We start from the raw sequence: 27,360 nt of genomic DNA, 5'->3' as shown, positions 1-27,360 counted from the left end.
GGAGCCATATGGGCGCGGGTTCAAGTCCTGGCTGCTCCATTTCCGATCCAGCTCTCTGCTATGCCCTGGGAAAGCAGAACATGGCCCAAGCCCTTAGGCTCCTCCACCCACATGGGAGACCTGGAGGAAGCTCCTAGCTACAGACTGGCACAGCTCCAGCAGTTGTGGCCAATTGGAGTATGAACCAGCAGATGGAAGACCTCTCCCTCGGCCTCTCCTCTCAAATAAATAAATCTTAGGAAAAAAAGACCAAGCCCCTTAAACTACTAACACTTTTTTCCTATATTACATTGTCAAACCCCAAGAGATCCATTTCTGAAGGGGTAATTACACCAACCATGAGCATCATCAATGAAACTAAATATCTGACTCACTCAATTAGAAATTCTGGTGGCAGAGAACACAGCAACTAGCCCCTCTGCTGGTTCTGAAGTCAGCTGAAGTTTGAGAGCCACTGTGAAGATTTTAAATAAGGAACTCTACCCCCTAGTTAGCAATTCTTTAAATTGTGTATCACAGAAGCATGTGTGAGCACCAAACCTTCAAATATTTTCCTAATACAAGGAAATTTAATATTCTGTGGTAATCTTTCTCTTCATAATCCCAAATTTCCTAGCAGTTCTGGTTTGGTCAATTATTTAGTAAATCTAGTATGTACAAAGCATAATCTTCCCTGTTAATGAGAATGAATGAATATACATTCAAACTTGAACAATTAATGTTCCAAAAAGGCTATTTAAAAATCATTTAATGACTGAAATAGTTTTTAGGGCAGTTAATATTAATTTAGAAGGCTTTTAATAACAAAATTACTTCCGTGCACTTTTCTTCTTTTAGAGCAAACTACTCAGGAAATTTTTAAGCCTCTTATTTTACATCTATAAAACTGAACACCCCTCCCCCCCAAAAAAAACCTGAAACCCAGAAGTTTAGCTTATTTGCCTGGTATAATTAGAAGGGAGGACTAAAACCTAGTTCTCCTATTCCCTAGGGCAAGATTCTTTCAACTGTTACACTCCCTAATTAATACCTTACATTCACCACTTCATGTAATTAACCTTCTAGAACTAGCTTTTTTGAATTTTATTTCTTGCTTGTTTCTAACAGTCATTCAATCCAAACAAGGTCAACGGCTATGTCAAACCCTCTAGAGATCTAATTACAAACATAAGCTAAGTTTACATTCTCTACAGAATGAATAATACCAACCACCATCAAGTATTCTGGTACTTGAACATCGAAAGGTCAGGAGACTCGCAGCAATCTAAGTCTACCCTTTTTTAAACCCATTGTCTCCTCCATTTCTGATCACAGAAATGTTACCAATGCTTACCTGATTGAGAACACATCCAACAATGTTTCTGAGAATTCCTTGGCCAGTTTCACAGTACTAACTCAGAGCAATTTCTGTTGCCTTGGTACATTCTGACCCCAAGGGCACACATATTTAACACCACAAGGCAAGAATAGTTATCAGAAACTGCTTCATAAATACTTATTTCTAACGTTCTTCTTTATTTGCTGGTATATTTAATACAATGATGATTTCCTAATTGATCAGCTGCTGTCCTTACCTCATTTCTGACCATTCAGTAATGACAAACTTGTTTTAATCAAATGATTAATATAAACGTTCAGGCATTTAAAAGAACGCATGACACCCAATTTTACTTTCTACAGGTGTTTTAAGGGATGAATTTGTGCAGTATTGGTTTAAGCTGGGAAACAGCACTAGTTTTTGTATTAACACAGTTAAAATAGAAAGCAAACAAATCTTATACCAGGATTTTTCTAAAAAAGAACTTTCTCAAATTAGTGTTTTCTTAAAAAAAAAAAAAAGCACTTTTAAAATTCCTATGTATTATTTTTCAACTAAAATATGTTAATGAGGTTTCAGCTACTTCCAAATAGGTTCTGTAATACTTGCTTAATCAAATGTAGCTGTGTATTTTTGCCCACGTTTAGATGGGCAGGAAAATTTATGCCCGAATATTCTGCAAATCAAATGTTATTATCTTAGAAAAAAGTTACCACGATAACAAATGTCAACTTTCTTAATATTTTCCCTGGAATCGAATTTGTGAATTTCCAGCTACCTATGGTTTCTGTAATCAGGGTATTGTAAAAATCCAAATACAATGTTTTTAATACATGGCATTTCAATAACCAGGTTAAACCATTTGTCCTTATTAGTTCTGCTACTGATTTATTATGATTCTGGCAACCAACACTATTATGCCTCAGACCCTGTCTAAAAAGGATAGTAATACCTACCTCAAGCAAAGTTCCACTAACTTATAAATTTCAAGTGATTTGTAACCTGCAGATAAAAAGTAAGTCAGCTGTAATTATTACCGTTATTATTATATTGCAATAGTCTAACAAATATAATTGAAAACGACTACTTCGAGGTCTACTATTTGCTCATAAAGAATAAACCAGAGAGCAATCAGTAACACACTGAATCTATTGTTAAAATACCATCCTATGCCATGCGGCACGCTCCGGAATCAAAGGCTTGCCGTACCTCTACTTACTTAACCTCTTCCCATCCCCCGCCTGATGTTTAAATTTCAAGCGTTGGAGGGAATACAAAGCATCAGTCTGCATTAACTTCAACTACAAATTAATGAGCATTTCGTTCTGCGTTTCGATAGCTCCCCTGAAGTCCTCATGGTCGTAGAAATCAAAGGAAAGCAGCCGTTAATACAGAAGGAAAAAAAAAAAAAAAAAAAAAGGACATTTTGCCTGCCGATCATGGCCTAGAGGACGGTAGGTTACCTCTACGCAGACGCTGAGGCCTATAATCTCGCTCCCGGTTCCGACCTAATCCCCAACGCTTAAAGAATAAATGGGGGCCTCATTACGCTACGGAGGGTTCCCTCGGCTTCTCTCCCACACCCCCTCGCGCTCCCCGAAGAACCCACAGCCTTCTCTGTGTCAGCCCCCTCCACTTACCAGGAGGGGGAGGGAGAAGAGATTCGATTCTGAATCTCCCACTCCCGAGTTCTACGTGGAGAGGCCGACCGCTGCTCGAGGTAGGCAACAAGGCCACAACCGCACCGTCTTCGTCTCCGCACAAAATGGCCCCCGAGTCTCCTCTGCCGCCGAGGCGAAGGCCTGGGCCCCGCCCCACACCACAGGACATTCTTATTGGCTGGGAGTTTTCTCGCTCCCGCTGCTAATTAGGCAGTTCTACCGCTCTTCAAAATTCTATCCAATCATAGTCAGCAGTGGGTTAGACTAAGCCGGAGAATTTCCACATGCGTGAGAGAAACTGGTTTGTAACTGGTTGGTTTTCCAGTCAGTTATTGCTTGAGGAATGCTTATTGGCCACTGTACAAGACGAAACGCTGGGTGGAAATTCGCCTTTGTATCGCGGACCGCTTCACATCCGGGTATTCTGAAGGTGTGATTGGCGGCCTCGGCGACCTATCTCCGCTCGTTAAAGTGCCTAATAGAAAGTCCGCCCAAATCTCGGAATTCCCGCGACGCGGGGAGGGGGAAGGGTGGGGGGGGGTGTAGTCTGTTTGCGCAGGTGAACTGTAACAGCCTTGGGCCTAGGAAAGAGAAAAAGCGCCAAACGAATCCTCCCCTGTGCTGTATGGATAAAGAACGAACTTTCTTGGAGTAGGGCGAGAGCAGAGGTATTTAGGTCGTGTTCTGTAAAATATAAACCAGCCCTGCAGTATTTCCAACCCCAGATCCCTCAGTTCCAGATTCTAAATGTCAGCCCCGCCAGGCCGTCACTTCTGAGCCTGCGGGGCTCCTCTTCAGACAAAGTATGTCCTCCCCAAACCACTGAATGTTCTATTTGCAATACGAAAAGGAAGTATAAAGTGCTGGCCTGGGTTACCAAGGCTCACACCCTTTGCTCCCACTTACTGATAGCTTCAGGCAACATAATTCGCCTGTGTCTCCAAAGCTCGTGCGGCAAGTCCCCTCATCACGAAATGGCCTGTCTCCCACGTACCCCTTCCAGTCATTCATGTTATAGAAACCTTGTCCACAAAGTAATAGTCCAGCTCTGCTAAGAAAAGGGAGGTTCTATCTGCTGTTAGGGAAAGATCTCTTCTGTTAGTGGTTAAAGCAAAGTGCAGATGTCTATTGTAATTCCATTTGATATTTGTATTGAAGTATCATGCAGTGGTTTTGAATTAAGAAAGTTGTTACTTTTGGGAAGAAAACCTTTTTCATAAGGATCCCTGTGTTTTGTTTTGTTTTAAGATTTTTTTTAATTTATTTGAAAGAGTTACAGAGAGACATAGACACAGAGAGAGAGAGAGAGAGAAAGAGAGGTCTTCCATCCACTGGTTCACTGCCCAGATGAACGCAGGTCCCACGATCCAAAGCCAGGCGCCAGGAGCTTCTTTAGGGTCACCCACGTGGGTGCAGGGGCCCAAGGACTTGGGCTATCTTCCACCGCTTTCCCAGGCCATAGCAGAGAGCTGAATGGGAAGAGGAGCAGCCGGAACTCGAACCAGCGCCCATATGGGATGCTGGCGCTTCAAGCCAGAGCTTTAACCCGAGGCTCCACAGCGCTGGCCCCTCGTTTTTGTTTGTTTGTTTGTTTGTTTTTTATTTTAAAAATTTATTGTATTTATTTGAAAGGCAGAGTTACAGAGAGAAAAACAGAGATAAAGAGAGAGGTCTTCCATCTGCTCGTTCATTCCCCAAATGTCTACAATCGCTGGGGCAGGGCCAGGCCAAAGCCAGAAGTCTGGAGTTTCTTCCAGGTCTTCCACATGGGTGCAGGGACCCAAGTCTTTGAGCCATCTTCCTTTGCATTCCCAGATCATTAGCAGAGAGCTGGATCAGAAGTGGAGCAGCCAGGACTCAAACCAGCGCCAATATGGGATCCTGGTGTTGCAAGAAGCAGCTTTATCTGCTAGGCCACAACGCTGCCACTGGATCACTTTCTTTAATGTTCTGATTATTATTTTTTTAACCAAATGCTTGTATTGCTTTAAACTATTTTAAAAGGCAAAACCAAAAGCATGGAAGAAAAAATTAAATCTCATGGCTCTCTACTCATTTGGAAAGGAAGGGAGAAAATTACATGTGATTTTTTTTTAACTTTCTTGTACTTTTCTGTGTTTTCCAAATTGTCTACTTTGAACAAGTAATCAGAGCAAAAGCATCCAAACAAGTGCTAAAGCCTCAATCCAATCGCCACGTTGTTTATTATTTTAAACTACTTCATAGTATCAGGGTTAATTTTATGCTCTGCTCTTCTCTCCTGGGTGATAAGACTTTTTTTTTTTTTAAGATTCATTTATTTATTTGAAAGAGTGACAGAGAAAGAGAAGGAGACGCAGAGAGGAGAGATTGTCCATCTGCTGTTTCACTACCTAATTGGCGGCGGGAACTGTGCCGGTCTGAAGCCAGGGGCCAGGAGCTTCTTCCAGGTCTTCCCACGTGGGTGCAGGGGCCTAAGGACTTGGGCCATCTTCTACTGCTTTTCCAGGCCATACCAGAGAGCTGGATCAGAAGTGGAGCAGCTGAGACTCAAATGGACGCCCATATAGGATGCCGGCACCACAGGTGACAGCTTTATCTGCTACACTACAGTTTCAGCCCCATGGTAAGTATTTTTACAGCAGAATTTAATTATTTTTTAATATTTATTTATTTGAAAGAGTTACACAGAGAGAAGGAGAGGCAGAGAGAGAGAGAGAGAGAGAGGTTGGTCTTCCACCTGCCGGTTCACTCCCGAATTGGCCGTATGGCTGGAGCTGAGCTGATCTGAGGCCAGGAGCCAGGAGCTTCTTCCAGGTCTCCCATGCGGGTGCAGGGGCCCAAGGACTTGGGCCATCTTCTACTGCTTTCCCAGGCCATATCAGAGAGCTAGATCAGAAGTGGAGCAGTCGGGTCTTGAACTGCACCTAAATGGCTTAGCCTGCTATGCCACAGCGCCAGCCCCGGAATTTAATTCTTATTCCTCTTACTTCTCTTGCTTACTGCCAATCACAAGGCCTTGAAGAGAAAGTGTATGTAGTGTGTATTAAAGGATATAATCATTAAGTTTTATTTATCATAAGAAATTGCTATTTGGGAGCCGGTGCTGTGGCATAGCAGGTAAAGCTGCTGCCTGCAGCCAGCATCCCATGTGGGCTCTGGTTTGAGTCCTGGCTGCTTCACTTCTGACTCAGCTCTCTGCTAATGCACCTGGCAAAACAGCAGAAGATGGCCCAAGTGCTTGGACCCCTGTACCCCCTTGGGAGACCTGGAAAAAGCTCCTGGCTCCTAGCTTGGGTGTGGCCCAGCCCCAGCCCTTGTGGCCATTTGGGGAGTGAACCAGAGGATAAAAAAATCTCCCCCCCCCCAACTTCTCTGTAACTCTTTCAAATGAATAAAATTGTTCTTTTTATAAGACAAGACTGTCCTTTCTTTATTGTATATTTGATATAGCACTTTCTCAGAGGGTACCAGAGGCTGTGAGGCCTGGTTGACCTGTAATTCATTACTTTTTTCTTTTTTTTAAGATTTATTTATTTGAAAGGCAGAATGACAAAAAGAGAGAGAGAGAGAATTGATTTGCCACTGGCTGGTGCACTCCCCAAATGGCAGCAACTACCAGGCTAACCCCTAGAGTCAAGAACTCTCAGGATCTCCCGCTTGGAAGCAGGAACATAGGTACCTAGGCACATAGGTGTCTGCTTCCCAGGCACAGAAGGAGGCAGCTGAGTCAGCAGAGTAGTCATAACTTAAACAAATACGGGATGCGAACTTCCCAAACAGAGGCTTAACATGCTGTGGCACAGCAACCACCCCCATAACTAACATGTTTTCATAAAATAAAAATGTCTGTATCCTGTTAATGGAAACTACCTATTTTCCTTTAATCAGAAACCAGTTTTACTGCATGATCTTTGCTATGGCCTGCTTGTTAACCAGCACTGCATTTGGTGTAAGACAAATTCTTAAGAAATAGCAATAATGTTTTCAAGGACTTAACCCCTATGCTAGGTGGGGTGGAAGTGGAAGATACAAGAAGAATTAACAGGGGCTGGTGTTTGGCACAGCAGGTTAAGCCACCACCTGTGATGTGGGCATACCATACAGATGCTGGTTCAAGTCCCAGCTGCTCCACTTCCAATTCAACTCCCTACTGATGTGCCTGGGAAAGCAGCAGCAGATTTGGGCCCCTTTCACCCACCTGACAGTCAGAAGAACTCCTTGCTCCCAGGTTTAGTCCCAGCATCACAGCCATTTGGAGAGTGAACCAACAAATGGAAGATCTCTCTCTATTTCTCCCTCTCTCTCTTTATAACTCTGCCTTTCAAATAAAATAAATACATCTTCAAAAAAAAAAAAAAGAGAGAGAGAAGAATTAGCAACCAGTCTATCAATATATTTAAAATTCACTAGTGATAAGGCAAAAAAAAAATAGTATCATACTGAGCAGAATGCTAAACATAATGTGAATGACAAACATTCACAATTCCTGGTTTTGAGGTTCTGCATACCTAGGTGGGCAAGGTAGAAGGTAGGAATGTGTCCTGAGTTCTTCCTTAGCACTTTCAAGGCTGATGTTACTTTACTGCAGCCTGCTTCTCCCACATTGCGTCTGTACTGCAAGCTGATCCTGCAAACTGCTGTCATGGTAATCATCTGAAAACATTCACTTGTATTGTGTGACTCCCACATGAAAATCCTGTAATAGCACCCTATTCCAGTCCTCAGTTTTTGTTGTCTCCTTCACAAATATTCCCTGACAAACCACTCCTTACTTATTCATTTTATCCTCTCTGAGACCATTGCCCCAGGCAGCGTTCTCTGTTCTCACTGCAGCTTGCTACACCGCCACTCATTTTCCTCATAACCTGACCATCATCAACTCAAGTCCCGATTAATTATTCTTATTAGAGATTTATTTACTTATTTGAAAGGCAGATATACAGGAAGAGAGAAACAGAGACAGAGATCTTCATCTGCTGGTTTATTCCTCAAATGGCCACAATGGCCCAGGTGGGTCTAGCCAAAACCAGGAATCTGGAACTCCATCCTGGACTCCCATGTAAGTGCAAGAACCCAAGCACTTGGGGCCATGAACGCTGCTTTCCCAAGCACATTAACAAGGAGCTGGATCAGAAGTAGAACAGCTGGGACTCAACTAGCGCCCGTGGGACACTGGTGCTACAGGTGGCGACTTAACCCACTGCACTGCAGCATCGGCCCGGCGTCACAAATGTTAATAGACTGTTTCATAGTTACCTGACACAGCATTTCATTATACTATATGCACTTTTCTTTTTATCACAAAGTCTTTGGAAGTTGGTAAAAGTCATAGTGTGGAACTGGGAATATAGAATCCAGGAAATAAATGATTGATAATCTGGTTACTTGAATACAAGTTTGCCAAATAAGATTTTTTACACTGCTAATAAAATTGTCAGTCGCTTTGGCTGGTTACACACCTGCCCCCCCGCGCTTAATTTTAATGCTTTCCAAATGGAAATATCCTATTTTTTTTCTGGTAACATGTGATTAATGTAAATGTTTGGAATATAGAAAAATGTATCCTCTCTCTTGAAACATCCATACTTAACTGTTTGATGTGGACTTTACACATCTTTAAAAATGAATGAATTGATTTATTTTTTATAAAGTTATATATGATTTTTTTTAATTTACTTTACTTATTTGAAAGGCAGAGTTACACACAGGCAGAGAGAGAGAAAGAAGAGAGAGAGGTCTCCCATCTGCTGGTTCACTCCCAGGTGGCCACAACAGCCGGAGCTGTGCCAATCTGAAGCCAGGAGCCTGGAGCTTCTTCTGGGTCTCCCAGGTGGGTATAGGGGCCCAGGCCATAGCAAAGAGCTGGATCAGAAGTGGAGCAGCTGGAACTTGAACTGGCACACATATGGGATGCTGGCACTGAAGGCAGCAGCTTTACCTGCCATGCCTCAGCTCCGGCTCCAGTAAAAAAAAATCTTCAAAATTTAAATAAACAAGAAAAAAATTTGTTCACAGAACTTAATAAAAATGCTGGTTACACAAGAAATTCTGGTTCATGATATCCAGTAGGGATTTTGAGGTCAAAAAGTATTTGAGGGGCCAGCTCTGTGGCATAGTGGGCTAAGCCTCCACCTGCGGTGACAGCATCCCATATGGGTGCCAGTTCTGGTCCCAGCTACTCCTCTTACAATCCAGCTCTCTGCTATGGCCTGGGAAAGCAGTAGAAGATGGTCCATGTACTTGGGTTCCTGCACCTGTGTGGAAAGACCCAGAGGATGCTCCTGGCTTTGGATTGGCGCAGCTCTGTCCATTGCAGCCAATTGGGGCGTGAACCAGCAGATAGATGATCTCTCTTTCTCTGCCTCTGCCTCTCTATAACTCTGCCTTTCAAATAAATAAATAAATCTTAAAAAAAAGTATTTGATTTTAAGTAGTATTCTTGACCACTTTGATATTAATAATAATAATAATAGATAATTTTATTAAGAAGATAACCATTTGTCAAGTGCTTTTCTAAGTGTTTCACATGAATGAGCTCATTAGGTAATGTTATTATACCCATCTTAAAGATGAGGAAACTAAAAGACAGAAATGTTAAGTAATTTGCCAAAGGTCACACTGTTGGCTTTTTTTTTTTTTTAATTACTTATTTATTTGAAAGGCAGAGGGACACAGAGAGAAAGAGAAATCCAAGCATCTGGGCCATAATATGCTGCCTCTAAGTGACATTAACATAAAAGCTGGATTAGAAGCAGAGGAGCCAGGACTCAATCCTAGACACTCTGATATGGGATACAAGCGTCCAAGCTATGGCCTAAGGTCTCTGGGCCATAACACTCACCCCACACAGCTAGCTTTTGGTAAGAACCTATGAGATCTGATTTTAGAATGTGTGTAAAACCATTTCATGAATATTTTACATATGTTTGTGTATGTGTAAGATATTTCAAGGTGTAAAAATTCTTCCCATTCATTCATTCAGCATATGATAAGCTGTACCAAATACTATACTAGGTCACGAGCACATAGAAGTAAACAAAAAAGACATGGCCCTGCCCTTTAGAACAGAGTTGAGTATTAAATTAATAATTAATTTGTAATGATAAGTTGGATTCAGGATAAAATATTAGCTATATAATATAGGCCCCTAAACCCTTCAAGAATATATTGTAGGAGCTGGTGTTGTGGCACAGTGGTTAAGCCACCACCTGCAAGCCTGGCTTCCCAAATGAGTCCTATCTATTCTACTTCCAATCCAACTCCCTGCTAATACACTTGGGAAAGCAGTGGAAAATGCTTCAGGTGCACCTGTGTCCCTGCCACCCACACGGGAGACCTGAATGAAGTTCCACTCTCCTAGCTTCGGCCTGGCCCAGCCCCAGCTATTATAGCCATACAGCCATTTGGGAAATGAACCAGTGGATGGAAGATCTCTCTCTGTCTCTCTCTCTCTCTCTCTCTCTCTATGTGTGTGTGTGTGTGTCTCTCTCTAACTTGGCCTTTCAAATCAGTCATTTTTGTTTAAAGAAAAATTGTGAAAGTAAATGATGTTATTAAAAAGACTTCATATTTCCATCTTACTCCCTCAATTTCTTTTTTCTCTTCCTACTAAAGATTTGTTTCTAACTTTTCCTTTGTCTTCGTTGCTCCTCTACTAGTTTTCATCCCAACAGTGACCTAAATCTGGTTTCTGGCAGGTTAAGCCCTCTTTAACTCATTTACCATCTGGTCTCCCTCTGGCTCCAAAGCACAGATTTTATCCTCTGATAATTTTCATGAAGCTAATCTTTATACAGTTTACGAAGTGCTTTTCAGTAGACAAGCTTTCGTTTCACTGTTAGAGCTCATTTTACTGTGATAGTAGAAGCTGACCATTTGCACTAACATCTACATGCTATAGAACCACTATTTGAAAAGCCTAGCCCAGCTGTTTTCAAATATGAAATTATATCTCACACAGAAATTATCTTGTACCTGACTAGAGCAGCTGGAACTTGAACCAGCACTCACATGGAATGCTGGCGCCGCAGGCAGCAGCTTTATGTGCTAAGCCACAGCACCAGCCCCAGACATTGTTTTGCATAAGATTTTGGCATCTGTAGAGAGCGCACTGATCCCACCAATGTAGCATGGTTTCAGAGAGATCTCAAGTGCTGTTGTGGCACTTCAGGGAGAGATTTGGGATCATTCTCTCAGGGTGGCATGGTGGTACAGTGGGTAAGGTTGATTTCTGTAACCTTAGCATCCCATACGGGAGCGCCAATTTGAGTCCTGGCTGTTCCACTTCCCATCCAGCTTCCTACTAAGATAGCAGGAAGATAGCAGAGGAAGATCCAAGTACTTGGTCCCCTGCTGCCCAAAAGGGAGACCTGGAATGGAGTTCCCACTCTTGGCTTCAGCCCGACCTAGCCCTAGCTGTTGTAGCCATTTAGAGAGTGAACTAGAGGATGGAAGATCCCTCTCTATATATTACTCTGCCTTTAAAATCAATCAAAAAATTTTTAGATTTATTTTATTTGATAGGCAGAGTTACAGAGAGGCAGAGAGAGAGAGAGAGGTCTTCCATCCTCTGGTTCACTTCCCAGATGACCACAATGGCCAGAGCTGCATTAATCTGAAGCCAGGAGCCAGGAGCTTCTTCTGGGTCTCCCACGCAGGTGGAGGAGCCCAAGGACTTGGGCCATCTTCTACTGCTTTCCCAGGCCATAGCAGAGAGCTGGATCGGAAGTGGAGCAGCTGGGACTTGAACTGGCACACATATGGGATGCTGGAGTGCAGGCAGCAGCTTTAACTGCTATACCACAGAGGCAGCCCCAATCTTTTTTTTTTTTTTTTTTTTAAAGAATCATTCTCCCAACATCAGCAAATTTCTGTTAACTTCAAATCTAACTGATGTTTTTAAGCTTTAGTTTTAGTTGAAAATTTGGAGTGTTGAGGAGTGCTTAAGCTCCTCTTTCTCCAAGTAAAACTGGCATCAAGTAAAAGCACAGCCTTCATATGCTGATCAATGAAGAGTTAACATCTTAAAAGCTAAACAGAATGGGATTAGCTCTTTTAACAAGCCGGGAAGACAAGAGGATTGGAACCTAGAGTCCTGGAGGACACCAGGACATTCAGAGGAAGGAACAGCAGGAAGCTCTCTGGAGGAAGCAAGAACTGTAAGTTTATAACTTATACATACCTAGGGTTTTCCATTTCTTTCCCTGGAGTGTTTTTTGAGAAAAGTGAAATGAATTTATTCACTATTGCAGCTGTAGTCTCCTAGGCATCCAGGCACAGCATCACTAAGCCATCTCTAATTCTGTCACACTCTGAACTCTCTCTCCCATTCAACCAGTCGTCAAGTTGTCTGATGGCTCAGACCTTCATGAGCCATCTCACTCTGCCATCTGCTTCCCTCCAGCTTCCTAGTGTAAGTCCTCTTGCCTAAACTACAGCAATTTCCTCCTAATACTGTCCTTTCTTCCAGTCTCTGTAACTCAGTAATAGCAAATGAATGTTCTTAAATCTCTTTCACTACTCTAACTCTATTGCTCTTATTGTGGCCAGCATTGTGGCACAGCAGGTTAAGCCACTGTTTGCAACACTGGCATCCCATATCAGAGCATGTTTGAGTCTTGGCTACTCCACATCTGATCCAGATCCCTGCTAATAGGCCTGGAAAGGCAGCAGAAGATGGCATACTTGAGCCCCTGCCATCCATGTGGGAGACATGGAGGGAGCTCCTGGCTCTTGGATTCAGCCTGGCCCAGACCTGGATGTTGTGACCATTTAGGGGAGTGAACCAGCTGATAGATCTCTCCCTCTGTATCTCCCATTCTCTCTCTCTGTCATTCATCTTTCAAGTAAATAAATATTTTTTAAAGATTTATTTATTTGAAAGACAGAGAGAGAAAAAGTCTTCGATCCACTGGTTCACTTTCCAGATGGCCTCAATGGCTGGAGCTGAGCTGATCTGAAGCTGGGAGCCAGGAGGTTCTTCTGGTCTCCCACACGAGAGCAGGGGCCCAAGGACTTGGGCCACCTTCTACTGCTTTCCTAGGCCATAGCAGAGAGCTGGATCAGAAGTGGAGCAGCTGGGACTGGAACTGGTGCCCATATGGGACACTGGCACTGCAGACTGGCACTGCAGATAGCGGGTTTACCTGATTTCCCCAAAACTGGCCTCACACTCCTGTATCTTATAAACAAGATTTTCCATTACTTTTTCCTTAAATTCACACACTTCTCCTTCTCATATTCTTCATGCCTCTTTGCTACTGTCCAAATTCACCCTGCTCTTTGCCACTCTCTGACTCTGTTCAGGCTGTCTACTCTGTATGGAGCACTCTGAGTCTCCAGTTGCCCTCCCACTGTAAAGCTTGACCTGACCCTTCAGGTAAACTTGGCTCTCCTCCTTATCTCACACTCCCACTTGGCTTTGTTCATCTCAGGTTGACTTATCTGTCATTTACCTTATGATTGAGAGTGTGCTTTTCTTATTTCCCCTCTTAGACGTTCATTTTCCAAGAGCAAGGTCTCTATTTTCCTTGTCCTCGAAGCAGCAGCACGTAATAGACATACAGTAGTATTTGTCAAAATGCTTTCGATCCGAATTCCAGTAGCTCCTTTCATTTTTCCAAGCATTTGTACAACCAAACCTACTGAAACAGAACCTATGTTTTTCTCTCGTAGCTTTGCTTTATCTTTGCTCTAAGGTTCTTGCTCAATTCTTTTTTTTTTTATTTTTTTTATTTTTTTTTGACAGAGTGGACAGTGAGAGAGAGAGACAGAGAGAAAGGTCTTCCTTTGCCGTTGGTTCACCCTCCAATGGCCGCCGCGGCCAGCGCGCTGCGGCCGGCACACCGCGCTGATCCGATGGCAGGAGCCAGGAGCCAGGTGCTTTTCCTGGTCTCCCATGGGGTGCAGGGCCCAAGCACGTGGGCCATCCTCCGCTGCACTCCCTGGCCACAGCAGAGAGCTGGCCTGGAAGAGGGGCAACCGGGACAGAATCCGGCGCCCCGACCGGGACTAGAACCCGGTGTGCCGGCGCCGCTAGGCGGAGGATTAGCCTAGTGAGCCTTGGCACCGGCCGGTTCTTGCTCAATTCTTGCAGCTCCCTTGCTTTTATCTCTCAGGTAAGATCAGCTGCTCCCAAGTGGCCACACCCACTTTCTTCAAGGGTCTGTTCACAATTTCTCCCTTCCTTCCCCCAGATCTTCCACTCAGAGGAGCCCAAGCACAGACTTCTTTTTAGGAGTCTGATTATTTCTTGGGCCTGTTTTAGTTAATTCATTATACATTGGGAAAGCTTGAATTCCTACTCCATATTAATTTTGAAATAATTAAAACTCTATTTTTATATTTTGTCAGCTAAGCTCACTTAATCCATGAATTTCGAAGAAAGAAAATAATTTTGCAGTATCATTTCCTATACTCTACTGAAATGCCGCTGACATTCCTTTGAGCAGATTTTTTACCTTTGGACTTAGATATCTTTCTCCTCTGTCATATTTATATCAGCAACACATTGTAGCTCTCATCTCATTATGCTCTTGGAGGAAAAATCAACACAAAACTTTGTAAAATCATTCAAAGCAATTGTAAAATAGAAAACAATTTGTGCCACAATCCAGTGCTTTAATACTACCTCTTCTGAAAAAATATTATATATCTACATGTGCCAGGCACTGTGTTAGTAGATATATAAAGATATCTTCAGGCTGGCGCCCCGGCTCACCAGGCTAATCCTCCACCTTGCAGGTTCTAGTCCCAATTGGGGCGCCGGATTCTGTCCCGGTTGCCCCTCTTCCAGGCCAGCTCTCTGCTGTGGCCAGGGGGTGCAGTGGAGGATGGCCCAAGTGCTTGGGCCCTGAACCCCATGGGAGACCAGGAGAAGCACCTGGCTCCTGCCTTCAGATCGGCGCGGTGCACCGGCTGCAGCGTGCCAGCCGTGGCGGCCCTTGGAGGGTGAACCAACGGCAAAAGGAAGACCTTTCTCTCTCTCTCTCTCACTGTCCACTCTGCCTGTCAAAAAAAAAAAAAAAAAAAAAAAGATATCTTCAGAAGAGCATGTGGGCTAGTGGAGAAGTATATGATGTATAGAGAACTGACTAGTGTTACCCAACACACAAGAATATTATATATTATATCATTAATATGTACTGATAAATGCAAAGTGAAATTTTCAAATGATCAGAGACTAGTTCAGTGGAAACAACAAAAATAGATAGCATTTTAAAAAAGATTTATTTTATTTATTTGAAAAACAGAATGACAGACAGAAATGGAGAGACAGAGAAAAGAGATCTTTCATCTGCTGATTCACTTCCCAAATTACTGCAGTGGCATGGGTTAAGCCAGGCTTAAGCCAGGAGCCAGGAGCCAGGAACTCCATCCAGGTCTCCCACAGGGTTGACAGGGCCCAAACACTTGTACCACCTTCTGCTGCCTTCTGAGGCACATTAGCAGGGAGCTGGATGGGAAGCATTGGCATTCTGATAGTGAATGTACTACAGTAACAGCCCCTAGCATTTTGTAGATACAGTATGTAGTAAATGCTAATTATTATGGCAAGTTTTTTTTTTTACAAAATCATCTGAATGACATCTTGTCATAACCATATAAGCTAAGTATTTTATCCTATTTTACAAATAAGGAAACTTAGCAGAATGGTTAAATAACTTGTCTGTGGTTGCACCCCAAAGGAAGGTTGTAGAGTCACTTATACCTAGTCCTTTGATCACAGTCACTATTTACAGTTTATTCTCTCCATATTTAATCAGAGATGAGAGTATTTATCTTGTTGAGAGGCAGAGAAAGAACAAATAGAGAGCTCCTATCTGCTGGTTCACTCCCTCAAATACCTGTAATGCAGGCAAAGCTGGGAGCCAGGAATTCAATCAGGTCTCCCACATGGGTGGCAGGAACCCAATTGCTTGAGCCATCCCCACAGCCACCCAGAGTCTGTATTGGCAGGAAGCTGGAGTCAGGAGCCAGAACAGGAGTCAAATGCAGGAACTGCAATGTGGGACTGGGGCATCTTAACTTTTAGGCTAAACATTTGCTCCTGGCTGCGTGTTTTTTGATTGCTGATGTCATCAAACTAGCTTTATATATCCATTGCTGTTAAAGATTTATTCTTCCTGGGTGAGCAATTAGCAAAGAGATTAAGATGCTACTTGGGTCACCCGGATCCCACTTTGGATTATCTGTGTTCAAGTCCCAGCTCTGCTTCCTGTGCTAGCTTCCTGCTAATGAGTACCCTGGTAGGCAGCAGGTGTGCTTGATTCAAGTACTTGGGTCCCTATCACCCACATGGGAGACTAAGATTGAATATCTGCTCCTAGCCTGCTCCCCCCCCCCACTCTCTCTCTCTCTGCCATGCCTTTCAAATAAACATAAATAAATATTTTTAACAAAAAGAATTACTCTTTGCCCTTGCTAGCTTGCATTTGCCCTAGTGCTCTGCAGTTATGAATATACTGCCAGGGAATTCTTTTAGTCTTTCATCCCAGTGAGTTTACAACTGATGATAAGCCCTTCTTGCTTGTATCTACTATCCAGTCCTTTTTCCCTGAGGGATTCAATCTTGACCACTTCATTGGGTTTTGGAGGTGAGGTTTGTCCACCTCATTTTTTTTTTTTTTTAGGTTTATTTATTTATTTGAAAGGCAGAGTTACAGAGAGGCAGAAGCAGGGAGAGGGAGAGGTCTTCCATCTGCTAGTTCACTCCCCAGATGGCTGCAACCACTGGAGCTGCGTTGATCCAAAGCCAGGAGCCAGGAGTTTCTTCCAGGTCTCTCACCGGGTGCAGGGGCCCAAGAATTTGGGCCATCTTCTATTGTTTCCCAGGCCAGAGAGCTGGATCAGAAGTGGAGCAGCTGGGACTCCAACCATGCCCATCCCATATGGGATGCCTACACCACAGGTGGTGGCTTTACCCTCTGTGCCATACCTCTGGCCCCCCCACCACATGATCTTTCCTGATTTTCTTGCCTGGAATTCTGATAACTGTTTCATTCTTAGATCTTTGAATAAGCTTCTTCAGGAGGCATGTCAAGATAGTTTCTGAAAAAAAAAAAAAAAAAAAGGAAATTTCTTGTGCAGGACATGGAACTCTCCTGTAGAACAGAAAGGTCGGAGGAGAACCAGGCCTTTTTTTTTTTTTTTTTTTTAAGATTTATTTATATTTGAAAGGCAGAGTTAAAGAGAGGCAGAGGCAGAGGAAGGGAGAGGTCTTCCATCTGCTGGTTCACTCCCTAAATTGCTGCAATGGCCGAAGCTATGTCGTTCCAAAGCCAGGAGCCAGGAGATTCTTCCAGGTCTCCCATGTGGGTGCAGGGGCCCAAGGACTTAGACCATCTTCTACTGCTATCCCAGGCAATAGCAGAGAGCTAGATCGGAGGTGGAGCAGACAGGACTCAAACTGGTGCCCATATGGTATGCTGGCACTGAAGGCAGAGGTTTTACCCTCTATGCCATGGTGCTGGCCCCAAGAGAACTAGGCCTTTAGAAAAGACTGGAATCATTAACAATATTTTTCAGGACTTTTTGTATCATCCCTCAGTGTCTTGTTCATTCATTCATTTTTTTGTTTATTGAATATATATATATATTGGATGACCACTATGATCCGAGAACTGTTTGGGTACTGGGGATATATAGGCAAGCAAAATAAAATGATTTTCTGCCTTCAAAATCCATTTATCCTAGAGGAAACAAACAGTAAACAACTACAAGTAAATGAGATAGTTTCCAATTTTTGTAGATGTTACAGAGGGAAGAGAAAAAAAGTGACACGACAAAATTTATAACTTTCACTATCAAGGTCAGGAAAGGCTTCGTGGAGGCTGAAGGATGAGAAGGAGCCAGCCATGGAGAGAGCAAAGCTGAGAGCACTGCACTGAAGAACAAAGGCTCTGATGCAAGAAGGGGTCTGACGTTTGCAGGAGCAGAGGGGAGGCCAGGAGTGAGGAGCATTGTGAGCTACAGCAAAGGAGGTACAAAGTATAATCAATCAGAGAAGTAGGAAAATAGGGTAGGGCCTAGGGGACCCAGTGTGGAATTTAGATTCTGTTCTAAATGCAATGAAAAGTCACTGGAGACTTTTAAATGCTACAATTTGAGTTGTTTTATAAAAGTTATTCTGGGCCGGCGCCGTGGCTCAATAGGCTAATCCTCCACCTTGCGGCGCCGGCACACCGGGTTCTAGTCCCGGTCGGGGCGCCGGATTCTGTCCCGGTTGCCCCCCTTCCAGGCCAGCTCTCTGCTGTGGCCAGGGAGTGCAGTGGAGGATGGCCCACGTGCTTGGGCCCTGCATCCCATGGGAGACCAGGAAAAGCACCTGGCTCCTGGCTCCTGCCATCGGATCAGCGCGGTGCGCCGGCTGCAGCGGCGGCCATTGGAGGGTGAACCAACGGCAAAGGAAGACCTTTCTCTCTCTGTCTCTCTCTCTCACTGTCCACTCTGCCTGTCAAAAAAAAAAAAAAAAAAAAAAAAGTTATTCTGGATGTTTCAGAGGAAATTGCTGAAGGGTGGAAGGAAAATGGGAGAAACATTAAGAAAACATCATGGTACTTGAGGAAAAACATAGAGGTGGCTAAAATCATAATGGTGGAAGGGTGGGTGTTGTGGTACAGCTGGTTGGGCTGCCCCTTGGACATCCATACCCCATATCAAAGTTCCAGTTTGGCTGCTGTATTTCTGATCCAGCTTCCTGCTGATGCATCCTGGGAGGCATCAAATGATGACTCAAGTGCTTGGGACCCTGCTACCCATGTGGGAGACAAAGACAGAGTTCCTGGTTCCAGGCTACAGCCTGACCCAGTCCTTGTTATTGCAGGCCTTTGGAGAGTGCACCAGTGCTTGGAGGATCTGTCTCTCTTCTTCTCTCTCGGTCACTCTGCCTTTCAAGTAAATGAAAATGACTAATAATGAATAAACATTATAAAATTATAGTGGTGGGAACCAAACAATTTTGATTTTAGGAAAAACCTAGAAGATGGGCTAATGGATGATGGAAGTGAGGACTCAAAGCTGTAGGTCTGTTAGGATATTTTTTATTTTTTTGACAGGCAGAGTGGACAGTGAGAGAGAGAGAGACAGAGAGAAAGGTCTTCCTTTTGCCGTTGGTTCCCCCTCCAAATGGCCGCCGCTGCCGGCGCATCACGCTGATCCGAAGCCAAGAGCCAGATGCTTCTCCTGGTCTCCCATGCGGGTGCAGGGCCCAAGCACTTGGGACATCCTCCACTGCACTCCCGGGCCACAGCAGAGAGCTGGTCTGGAAGAGGGGCAACTGGGACAGAATCCGGCGCCCTGACTGGGACTAGAACCCGGTGTGCCAGCGCTACAGGCAGAGGATTAGCCTGTTGAGCCACGGCACTGGCCTTCTGTTAGGATATTAGTGCCATTTATGGAGAAAAGGAAAGTCTGGAAAGAGATCAGTTTGGAAATAAAAGTCAATATTCCTGTTTGGGCCTAATGAGTTTGAGCTATCTAGTAGCTATGTGAGTGCCACAGGAAGTTTTGGGGCCAGCGCTATAGTATAGCAGGTAAAGCCGCCACATGCAGGGCCAGCGTCCCATATGGGTGGTGGTTCAAGTCCCAGCTGCTTCACTTCTGATCCAGCTCACTGCTATGGCCTGGGAAAGCAGTAGAAAATGGCCCAAGTCCTTGGGTCCCTGCACCCACATGGGAGACCTGGAAGAAGCTCCTGGCTTCTGGCTTCAAATTGGCACAGCTCCAGCTGTTGCAGCCATCTGGGGAGTGAACCAGCAGATGAAAGACTTCTGTCTCTCTCTCTCTGCTTCTGTCTCTCTGTAATTCTGTTTTTCAAATAAATAAATAAGTAAATCTTAAAAAAAAAAAAAAAAAACAGACAGGGAGTTTTACTAATTGAAGATCAATGATGGAGACATGAATATTGGAAGCAACAGCACATTTGAACCCAGAAGTATATATTTAATATTTAAGCCTAGAAAAACTGGATACACTCATTCCAGAAAAAGAGTATGACAATTATGCAGATAGGATTTCCTAGTCATTCTGGCCACAGAACAGATGGCCTTTCCAAAGCTCCTAAGTTTAAATAATAGTTTTAACCATTCGCTGAGGTTAATTTAACTCATTAGGTTCCATTTCTAACCTCCTGGGAGAGAGAATCTGATTGGTCCATCTTGGATCAGTTGTCTACCTCTGGTCCAATCATCAACAGCTTTGGGGACTGGATCATAGAGTCGTATGTAAACCGGTTCCTCAGAGTCTGCCCCTGTGAATGGCTTGGAGAGGAGAGTTAAAGGCCTGTTTCCCAGACAGAGGGAATAGTCATTGCCTTCCAGGAATGCAGACACTCAAAAGTTGATCCAAAATCAATTCTATAATCAGGAAAATTTATTTTCATTTTGAATAAATAATGTCAGAATTATTGAATACTTGAGGCAAATAGACAGAGAGACTGACAGAGATCTTCCACCTTCTGGTTCACCACTCAAATGCCCACAACAGCCAAGGATGGTCCACGACAAAGCCAGGACCCTAGAGCTCAATTCAGGTCTCCAACATGGATGGCAAATAGCCAAGTACATGAGCTGTCATCTGTTGCCCCCAGGGTGTGCATTACAGGAAGTTGGATCAGAAGTGGAGGGGCTGGGATTCAAACCAGGCCCTCTGATATAGGATGTGGGGATGCTAAGTGGCACTGAACCGCTGCACCAAACCCCTTCCCCTTGGTCTTACTCTTAGAGTTCTCACACCACCACAAAAGTGACCATGATGCTCACATAACATCTTGGAAATGTTGAGAAATTCCTACTACAACTGAAGTACTATCTACAGAAGGTGTCCTAAAATTGTATGTAACTGGCTGGACTTTTCCTCTCCCTGTATCCTCCATCATCTCTCACAGCTTGAGAACTGAGGAGATGTCACATCTGGTGGATCATACTTCAGGGGACCTGCCAGTTAGAGACGTGAGCTCCGCACCTCTGATGCTGCCAGCGTCGAAAGGTACATCCAGGGCCTGAGGATGGTTGCATTTTAGAATCAAACTCTGTCAATGCGGGGCACCTTGCTAGCCTTCATGGTGATCCCTTTTCTTTCATCTCTAAAGTCTTCTCAACGTTTTACTCTTAAATGTTACATGGGATGCTGGCACTGCAGGCGGTGGCTTTACCTGCTGTGCCACAGCTCAGGCCCCTGTCCTTTTTAATTAATATGAATAATGTTGCTATGAAGTTTTTGCATAGAGGTATGTTTTTATTTCTAGGCATATACTCAGAAGAATTTCTGAGTAACATGATAACTCTGTTACACATTTTGAGGAAGTCTCAGACTGTCTTCCAAAGCAGTTGCACTGCTTTCTACCAGTGATCTACGATAGTTCCAATATTTGTGTATCCTCATCAATACTTAATGTAATTGAAGTGTTATCACTGTATCATTAAAATTTAATCTTAGTAATTCGGCCTTGTAGTTATGATGCTAGTTAGGACATCAGTGTCCCATATCAAGAGTGGCTGGCGCTGATCCCCAGCTCTAGCTCCTGACTCGAGCTTCCTACTAATGCAGATCCTGGGAGGCAGTGGTGTTGGCCCAACTGCTGGATTCCTGCCACCCATGTGGGAGACCTTGATTGAGTTTCCAGCTCTTGTACCCTGCCCCACCATTGTGAACATCTGGGGAGTGAACCTCAAATAAATAAGTAAATTTATTTCTTGTCTTTTTTAATATTTAAAATTTTTAAATTTATTTTCATTTTATTTGACAGTCAGAGATACAGGGAGAAGAACAAAGACACAGAGAGATTTTTCATCTGCCCAAATGTCCCCAAAGCCAGAGCCAGGCCAAACCAAAGCCAGGATCCAGGAACTTAATCTGAGTCCCCAACATGGGAAACAGGGACAGCAGACATCATCTGCTGCCTCTCAGGGTGGGAATTAGCAGGAAACTGGATTGGAAGCAGAGAAGCAGGGACTCAAATCAGGCATGCTGACGTGGAGTGTGGGCACCCCAAGCGGCGTCCCAACTGCTGTGCCAAACAACTGCCCCTTCATTCTGGTTTTGCTTTGCATTTCCCTGATAAACAATCACATTCACATCCTTGCATGTGCTTACTCAGCTTTTTAATTTCTTCTTTGAGGAAATACCTATTTGGATCCTTTGCCGATTTTTAAGCTGGGTTATTTGTCTTTATGTTATTAGTTGTAAGAATTTTTAATTTATTTTATATATACTCTATTTAGTGAGGATTTTGTGCTTCTGAAAGCTTTTACTGTTCCTTGAACAAAGTCCATGCTTGTGAGCTAGCTGAGATAATTTTCCAAGTTGGAGGAGTCATGGAACTAATGACAGGAAGCCATGTGTAGGAACACCCTACTTAGAGACTTGAGTCAGTTTGGAACCCACCCACGTAACCAAAAAATCCAAAAGAACCCAATATTTCCTCAGCACAATAAATGAGTTGTGGAAAGAGGTAACAAAAGAGAGATTTATAAGTCTATTTTGTGGAAAAGGAAACTTATCTAGGTTTTATTACAATTTGTGTCCAATTTCCCTTCTGTTAAATATGAACCAGCTAAAAGTAAAGTAAAAGTAAAGTAAAGTGCTGGTCATAAATAAATATTCTGGGCCGGCACCGTGGCTCATTTGGTTAATCCTCCGCCTGTGGCACCAGCATCCCCTATGGGCATAGGTTTCTAGTCTAGTTCTTGCTCCTCTTCCAGTCCAGATCTCTGCTGTGGCCCAGGAAGGCAGTGGAGGATGGCCCAAGTGCTTGGGCCCTTGCACCCACATGGGAGACCAGGAAGAAGCACCTGGCTCCTGGCTTCAGATCGGCGCAGCGCCAGCCGTGGTGGCCATTTGGGGAGTGAACCAACAGAAGGAAGACCTTTCTCTCTGTCTCTCTCTCTCACTTTCTATAACTCTACCTGTCAAATAAAAAAATTTTTTTATATGAATAAATATTCCACAGATTTTCTTCCTAGTGACTATACTTTACTGTTAAGCCAACTGTCTTAGAAGTCAATTGCATTATTTTATAAACTCTTGATTTGGAAAGTTTTTCCTAAGATAATGCAATTTTTATCTTAGAAACTTTATTTGGGGAGAAGAAAAACTTTTGTCATAAACAGGTAATACTACCTAGCAGGGATATTTTTATGGTATATTCATATACTCAAAAATTAATCTTTGGGGCCTGCCACAAGAAAATCTGGAATGAGTTCCAGGCTCCTGGCTTCAGCCTGGCCCAGCTCCAGCTGTACAAGTGTTTGGAGAGTGAATGGAAGATCTCTCTCTGTCTTTGCTTCCGTCTCTCTCTCTCTCTGCCATTAAAATCAATATAAATAAATAAATGAACTTTTTAAAATGAACAAAAGTTCTTTTAAAAAGATTTATTTATTTATTTGAAAGTTAAAGTTACAGAGAGAGAGGGAGAGATAGAGATATTTTCCATCCACTGGTTACTCTCCAAGTAGCCACAATGGCCAGGCCTGGGCCAGGCTGAAGTCAGGAGCCACAAGTTTCATCTGGGTTTCCCACATGGGTGAAAGGGGCCCAAACACTTAGGCCATCCTTCATTGCTTTTCTGAGGCTATTAGCAGGAAGCTGGATCAGAAGTGGAGCAGCTGGGACACAAACTGGTGTCCAAATGGGATGCCAATATCTCAGGTGCATTGGCCTTACCCAACACACCTCAACGCCAGACCCTGAACAAAAGATTTGAACACCTATTTTACTAAAGAGGATACACAAATGGAAAATAAGTGCATAAAAATGTTCAATATCATTAGTTAGGGATATGTAGGTTAGTAATGAAAATGAACACAATTAAAACAAGTACACACTCACTAGAATGGTTAATATTAAAGAGATCAAGTGTTGTCAAGGATGTGGAAGAGCTCTCACACGTTGCTGGTGGGAATACTATATGGTATAACCACTATGGAAAACCATTTGGCAGTCTTTGAAAAATTAAACAGTGGTAGGCATTTGGCTGCTGATTAGAATACCTGGGTCCCTTATTGGAGTGCCTGGGTGAGACACCCTGCGCTAGCTCCTGCTCTGAGCTTTCTGCCGATGTAGACTCTGGGAAGATGTGGTGATTATTCAAGTGACTTTGTTCCTGCCATCCATGTGGGAGACTTGGATTGAGTTCCCAGCTCCCAGCTTTCTTCCCCCATCCTCAACCTTGTGGGTAACATGGGGAATAAACCAGTGGATGGGAACTCATTCTCTCTGTGTCTCTGAAATAAAATGAATGAATATATAAATAAAATGTAAAACAACCATTTTAAAACTAAACATACCTGTACTTTATTACCCAGCTATTTCTCTCTTTTCTATTTACCCAAGGAAAATAAAAACATATGTCCACACAAAGACTCGTGCGCAGGTGCTGATAGTAGCTCCATTTGTAATCATGCAAAACAGGAAGCCACTCAGATGTCTATCTATAGCAAATGGACAAATAAATTATTATATATCCATATAAAGGAATCCTATTCATCCACTAAGATCTATTAACACACAAAACAGCATGGGTGAATCTCAAAATAATTATGCTAAGTAAAAGAAGTCAGACTAACAAATGGGTACATAATAGATAATTTGATCTTCATAAAATGATAGAAAATGGGCCGGCCCCGCGGCTCAATAGGCTAATCCTCCACCTAGCAGCGCCAGCACACCGGGTTCTAGTCCCTGTCAGGGCGCCGGATTCTGTCCCGGTTGCCCCTCTTCCAGGCCAGCTCTCTGCTGTGGCCAGGGAAGGCAGTGGAGGATGGCCCAAGTGCTTGGGCCCTGCACCCCATGGGAGACCAGGAGAAGCACCTGGCTCCTGCCTTCGGATCAGCATGGTGCGCCGGCCACAGCGCGCCAGCCGTGGCGGCCATTGGAGGGTGAACCAATGGCAAAAAGGAAGACCTTTCTCTCTGTCTCTCTCTCTCTCTCACTGTCCACTCTGCCTGTCAAAAAAAAAAAAAAAAAAAAAAAGATAGAAACTGGAAAACTGATATATAATAACATAAAGCATTAGAGTTGGTGCCTGAGAACAAAGATAAGAGTTTAAGTTGGAATGGATTACAAAGGGACACAAGGAAACTTGGGAGAGAACCTTGGCATTTTTAATTATAGGGAATGTCTCTCAGGTATATAAATATGTTGAGGACAGTCAAAATTTCTACTTCAAGTATGTGTGGTATATTACATACCAATTGTACTCCAATAAACCTGTTTTTGAAAAACTTAATTGTCAGGCCGGCGCCGCGGCTCACTAGGCTAATCCTCCGCCTTGCGGCGCCGGCACACCAGGTTCTAGTCCCGGTCGGGGCGCCAGATTCTGTCCCGGTTGCCCCTCTTCCAGGCCAGCTCTCTGCTGTGGCCCAGGAGTGCAGTGGACGATAGCCCAAGTGCTTGGGCCCTGCACCCCATGGGAGACCAGGAGAAGCACCTGGCTCCTGCCTTCAGATCAGTGCAGCGCGCTGGCCACGGTGGTCATTGGAGGGTGGACCAACTGCAAAGGAAGACCTTTCTCTCTCTCTATCTCTCTCTCTATCTCTCTCTCTCTCACTGTCCACTCTGCCTGTAAAAAACAAAAAAGAAGAACTTATTTGTCATCATTTCCAAGGAGTAGATCAATGAGGTAGTAGTGGTAGCTGAGGTGGTTCTGAGACCAAAGCTCTGAGTTCCCTTTCTTCTCAGTGGGGAGAAGAGCTGTCTTGAACTCTGGGTTTTTGGAAGGTTCCTGTTCCCCATGAGCTCACACCCAGCCCATGAGCCAGTGAGCACACACTGAAGGCAGACCAAGCAGAGGGTCTGTTTCAAGGAGGCAGCTTTGGGGATAGTTTCTCCAGACCACAAAAACAAGCAAGACAATTCCTGGTAGTCAAGAAAGATTTCTACCTTTTTCCTTACTGGGGTTTTGGAGTTAGTTATGGCACAGACCTTGTCTAGGTCCAAATCATCTAAGAAGGAAAAAAAAAAATGGGAGGATACATCAAAAAGAAAAAGAAAAGTTTAGAATAAAAGCCCTGGTTGATATTTTTATCAAGAGAATGTGCTTTTTTTTTAAAAAAAAAAAAAGATTTATTTATGGGGCTGGCACTGTGGCGTAGTGGGTAAAACTGCTGCCTGCAGTGCTGGCATTCCATATAAGTACCGGTTCAAGTCCTGACTGCTCCACTTCTGATCCAGCTCTCTGCTATGGCCTGGGAAAGCAGTGGAAGATGGCCCAAGTCCTTGGACCCTGCACCCACATGGGAGACCTGGAGGAGGCTCCTGGTTCCTGGCTTCAGATCAGCGCAGCTCTGGCCACTGCAGCCATCTTGGGAGTGAACCAGAGGATAGAAGACTTTTCTCTTTCTCTGCCTTTGCATCTCTGTAACTCTTTCAAATAAATCTTAAAAAAAAAAAAAAAAAAAAAAAAAAAGACACAATAGCATAAACAATTGCTCAAAAAAGGAAATGCCATGTGTAAAAATCTCCAAAAACATATGACTTGTATGTGGAAAACTTTAAAAAAAAAAAAAGATTTATTTATAAGTCAGAATTACAAAGAGACCTAATATCTGCTGGTTCACTCTGCACATGGCCGCAATGACCAGGGCTGGGCCAGGTCGAAACCAGGAGCCAGGAGCTTCTTCCAGGTCTCTGATGTGAGTGCAGGGGCCCAGGGACTTGGGTTGTTCTCTGCTGCTTTCCCAAGCACATTAACAAGGAGCTGAATTCTAAATGGAGCAGTCAATGCTGAAGATGGTGGCTTAACCTGCTGAGCCACAGTTCTGGCCCCAAGAATGTACTTTCTATATTGGAAGTTGAGTCATACCTCGTGCTGTGATGACCCAAGAAAGAGCCTCCAGAGGTCCAACAATCGTCATTTCAGATACTCCTAAATTTCCTCTAAAGTGCTTGACTCAAGATAGATTTATTCCCTGTAGAAGACATGTGATAAGATTGGATGGACTAAAAAAAACCTGCATGAACAAATGTTCTCCAATTACCCCCTTTTGGACTTTAGGTAAGAGTGTAAAACCTCAACCATCCTTAAGCAAGATGAGCCGGGAGGAATTGGAAGATGGTTTCTTTCGACTTCGTGATGAGCACCTGTCAGTGAAGGAACTTTTTTGGAAGCAACAGGATGAGATAAAAAGGTACCTGGGGTTTTCCTTAAATATTTAAAAGCTATGCCTACACTAGGCCTATGTCGCACTAAACAAAAAAGAATACAATTTGCTGAGAAGTCTGCAAATAACTCAAATGTCAAATACGGCTGGTTCTAAAAATAATTTTTGAAGCAATATTGCTTTATTCTGTTTTCTTGCCAAACCCATCAGTAGAGTGTGGAAACAGGCCACAAAGCATCATCAAGAGCCTGGGTGGTGCTATTTCAACTCACAAAGTAAGAGACTGGGCAGAAAAAGAGGA

General features: G+C 43.6%; 2 protein-coding genes across 52 annotated transcripts in view; one reads left to right on the top strand and one right to left on the bottom strand.

Annotated features, from left to right (window-relative positions):
• Positions 1-3,089, bottom strand: part of HNRNPC (heterogeneous nuclear ribonucleoprotein C) — a 56,351-nt gene extending 53,262 nt beyond the window's left edge. For 28 of the 51 annotated variants that reach the window (XM_070053233.2, XM_089309095.1, XM_089309098.1 and 25 more), the window contains exons 1-2: positions 2,959-3,089; positions 2,275-2,320 (exon numbers count right to left, since the gene is read on the bottom strand). The gene's annotated coding sequence lies outside the window, so the exon portion shown is untranslated. 51 annotated transcript variants of the gene reach the window in all.
• A 1,507-nt stretch (positions 3,090-4,596) lies between these two features.
• Positions 4,597-27,360, top strand: part of RPGRIP1 (RPGR interacting protein 1) — a 91,861-nt gene continuing 69,097 nt past the window's right edge. The window contains exons 1-4 of the mRNA XM_089309962.1: positions 4,597-5,584; positions 17,771-17,942; positions 20,846-20,946; positions 26,954-27,086. Of these exons, the coding sequence (XP_089166088.1) occupies positions 20,862-20,946; positions 26,954-27,086 (218 nt within the window). The 5' untranslated portion in view covers positions 4,597-5,584; positions 17,771-17,942; positions 20,846-20,861. The remainder of the gene's footprint in view (positions 5,585-17,770; positions 17,943-20,845; positions 20,947-26,953; positions 27,087-27,360) is intronic.

The sequence above is a fragment of the Oryctolagus cuniculus genome, chromosome 12, assembly GCF_051225735.1.
Source record: "Oryctolagus cuniculus isolate XC-2025 breed Fujian yellow rabbit chromosome 12, ASM5122573v1, whole genome shotgun sequence".
NCBI lineage: Eukaryota > Metazoa > Chordata > Mammalia > Lagomorpha > Leporidae > Oryctolagus > Oryctolagus cuniculus.
The sequence above is the reverse complement of the archived record's forward strand: the minus strand, read 5'-3'. Positions and strand labels throughout refer to the sequence as shown.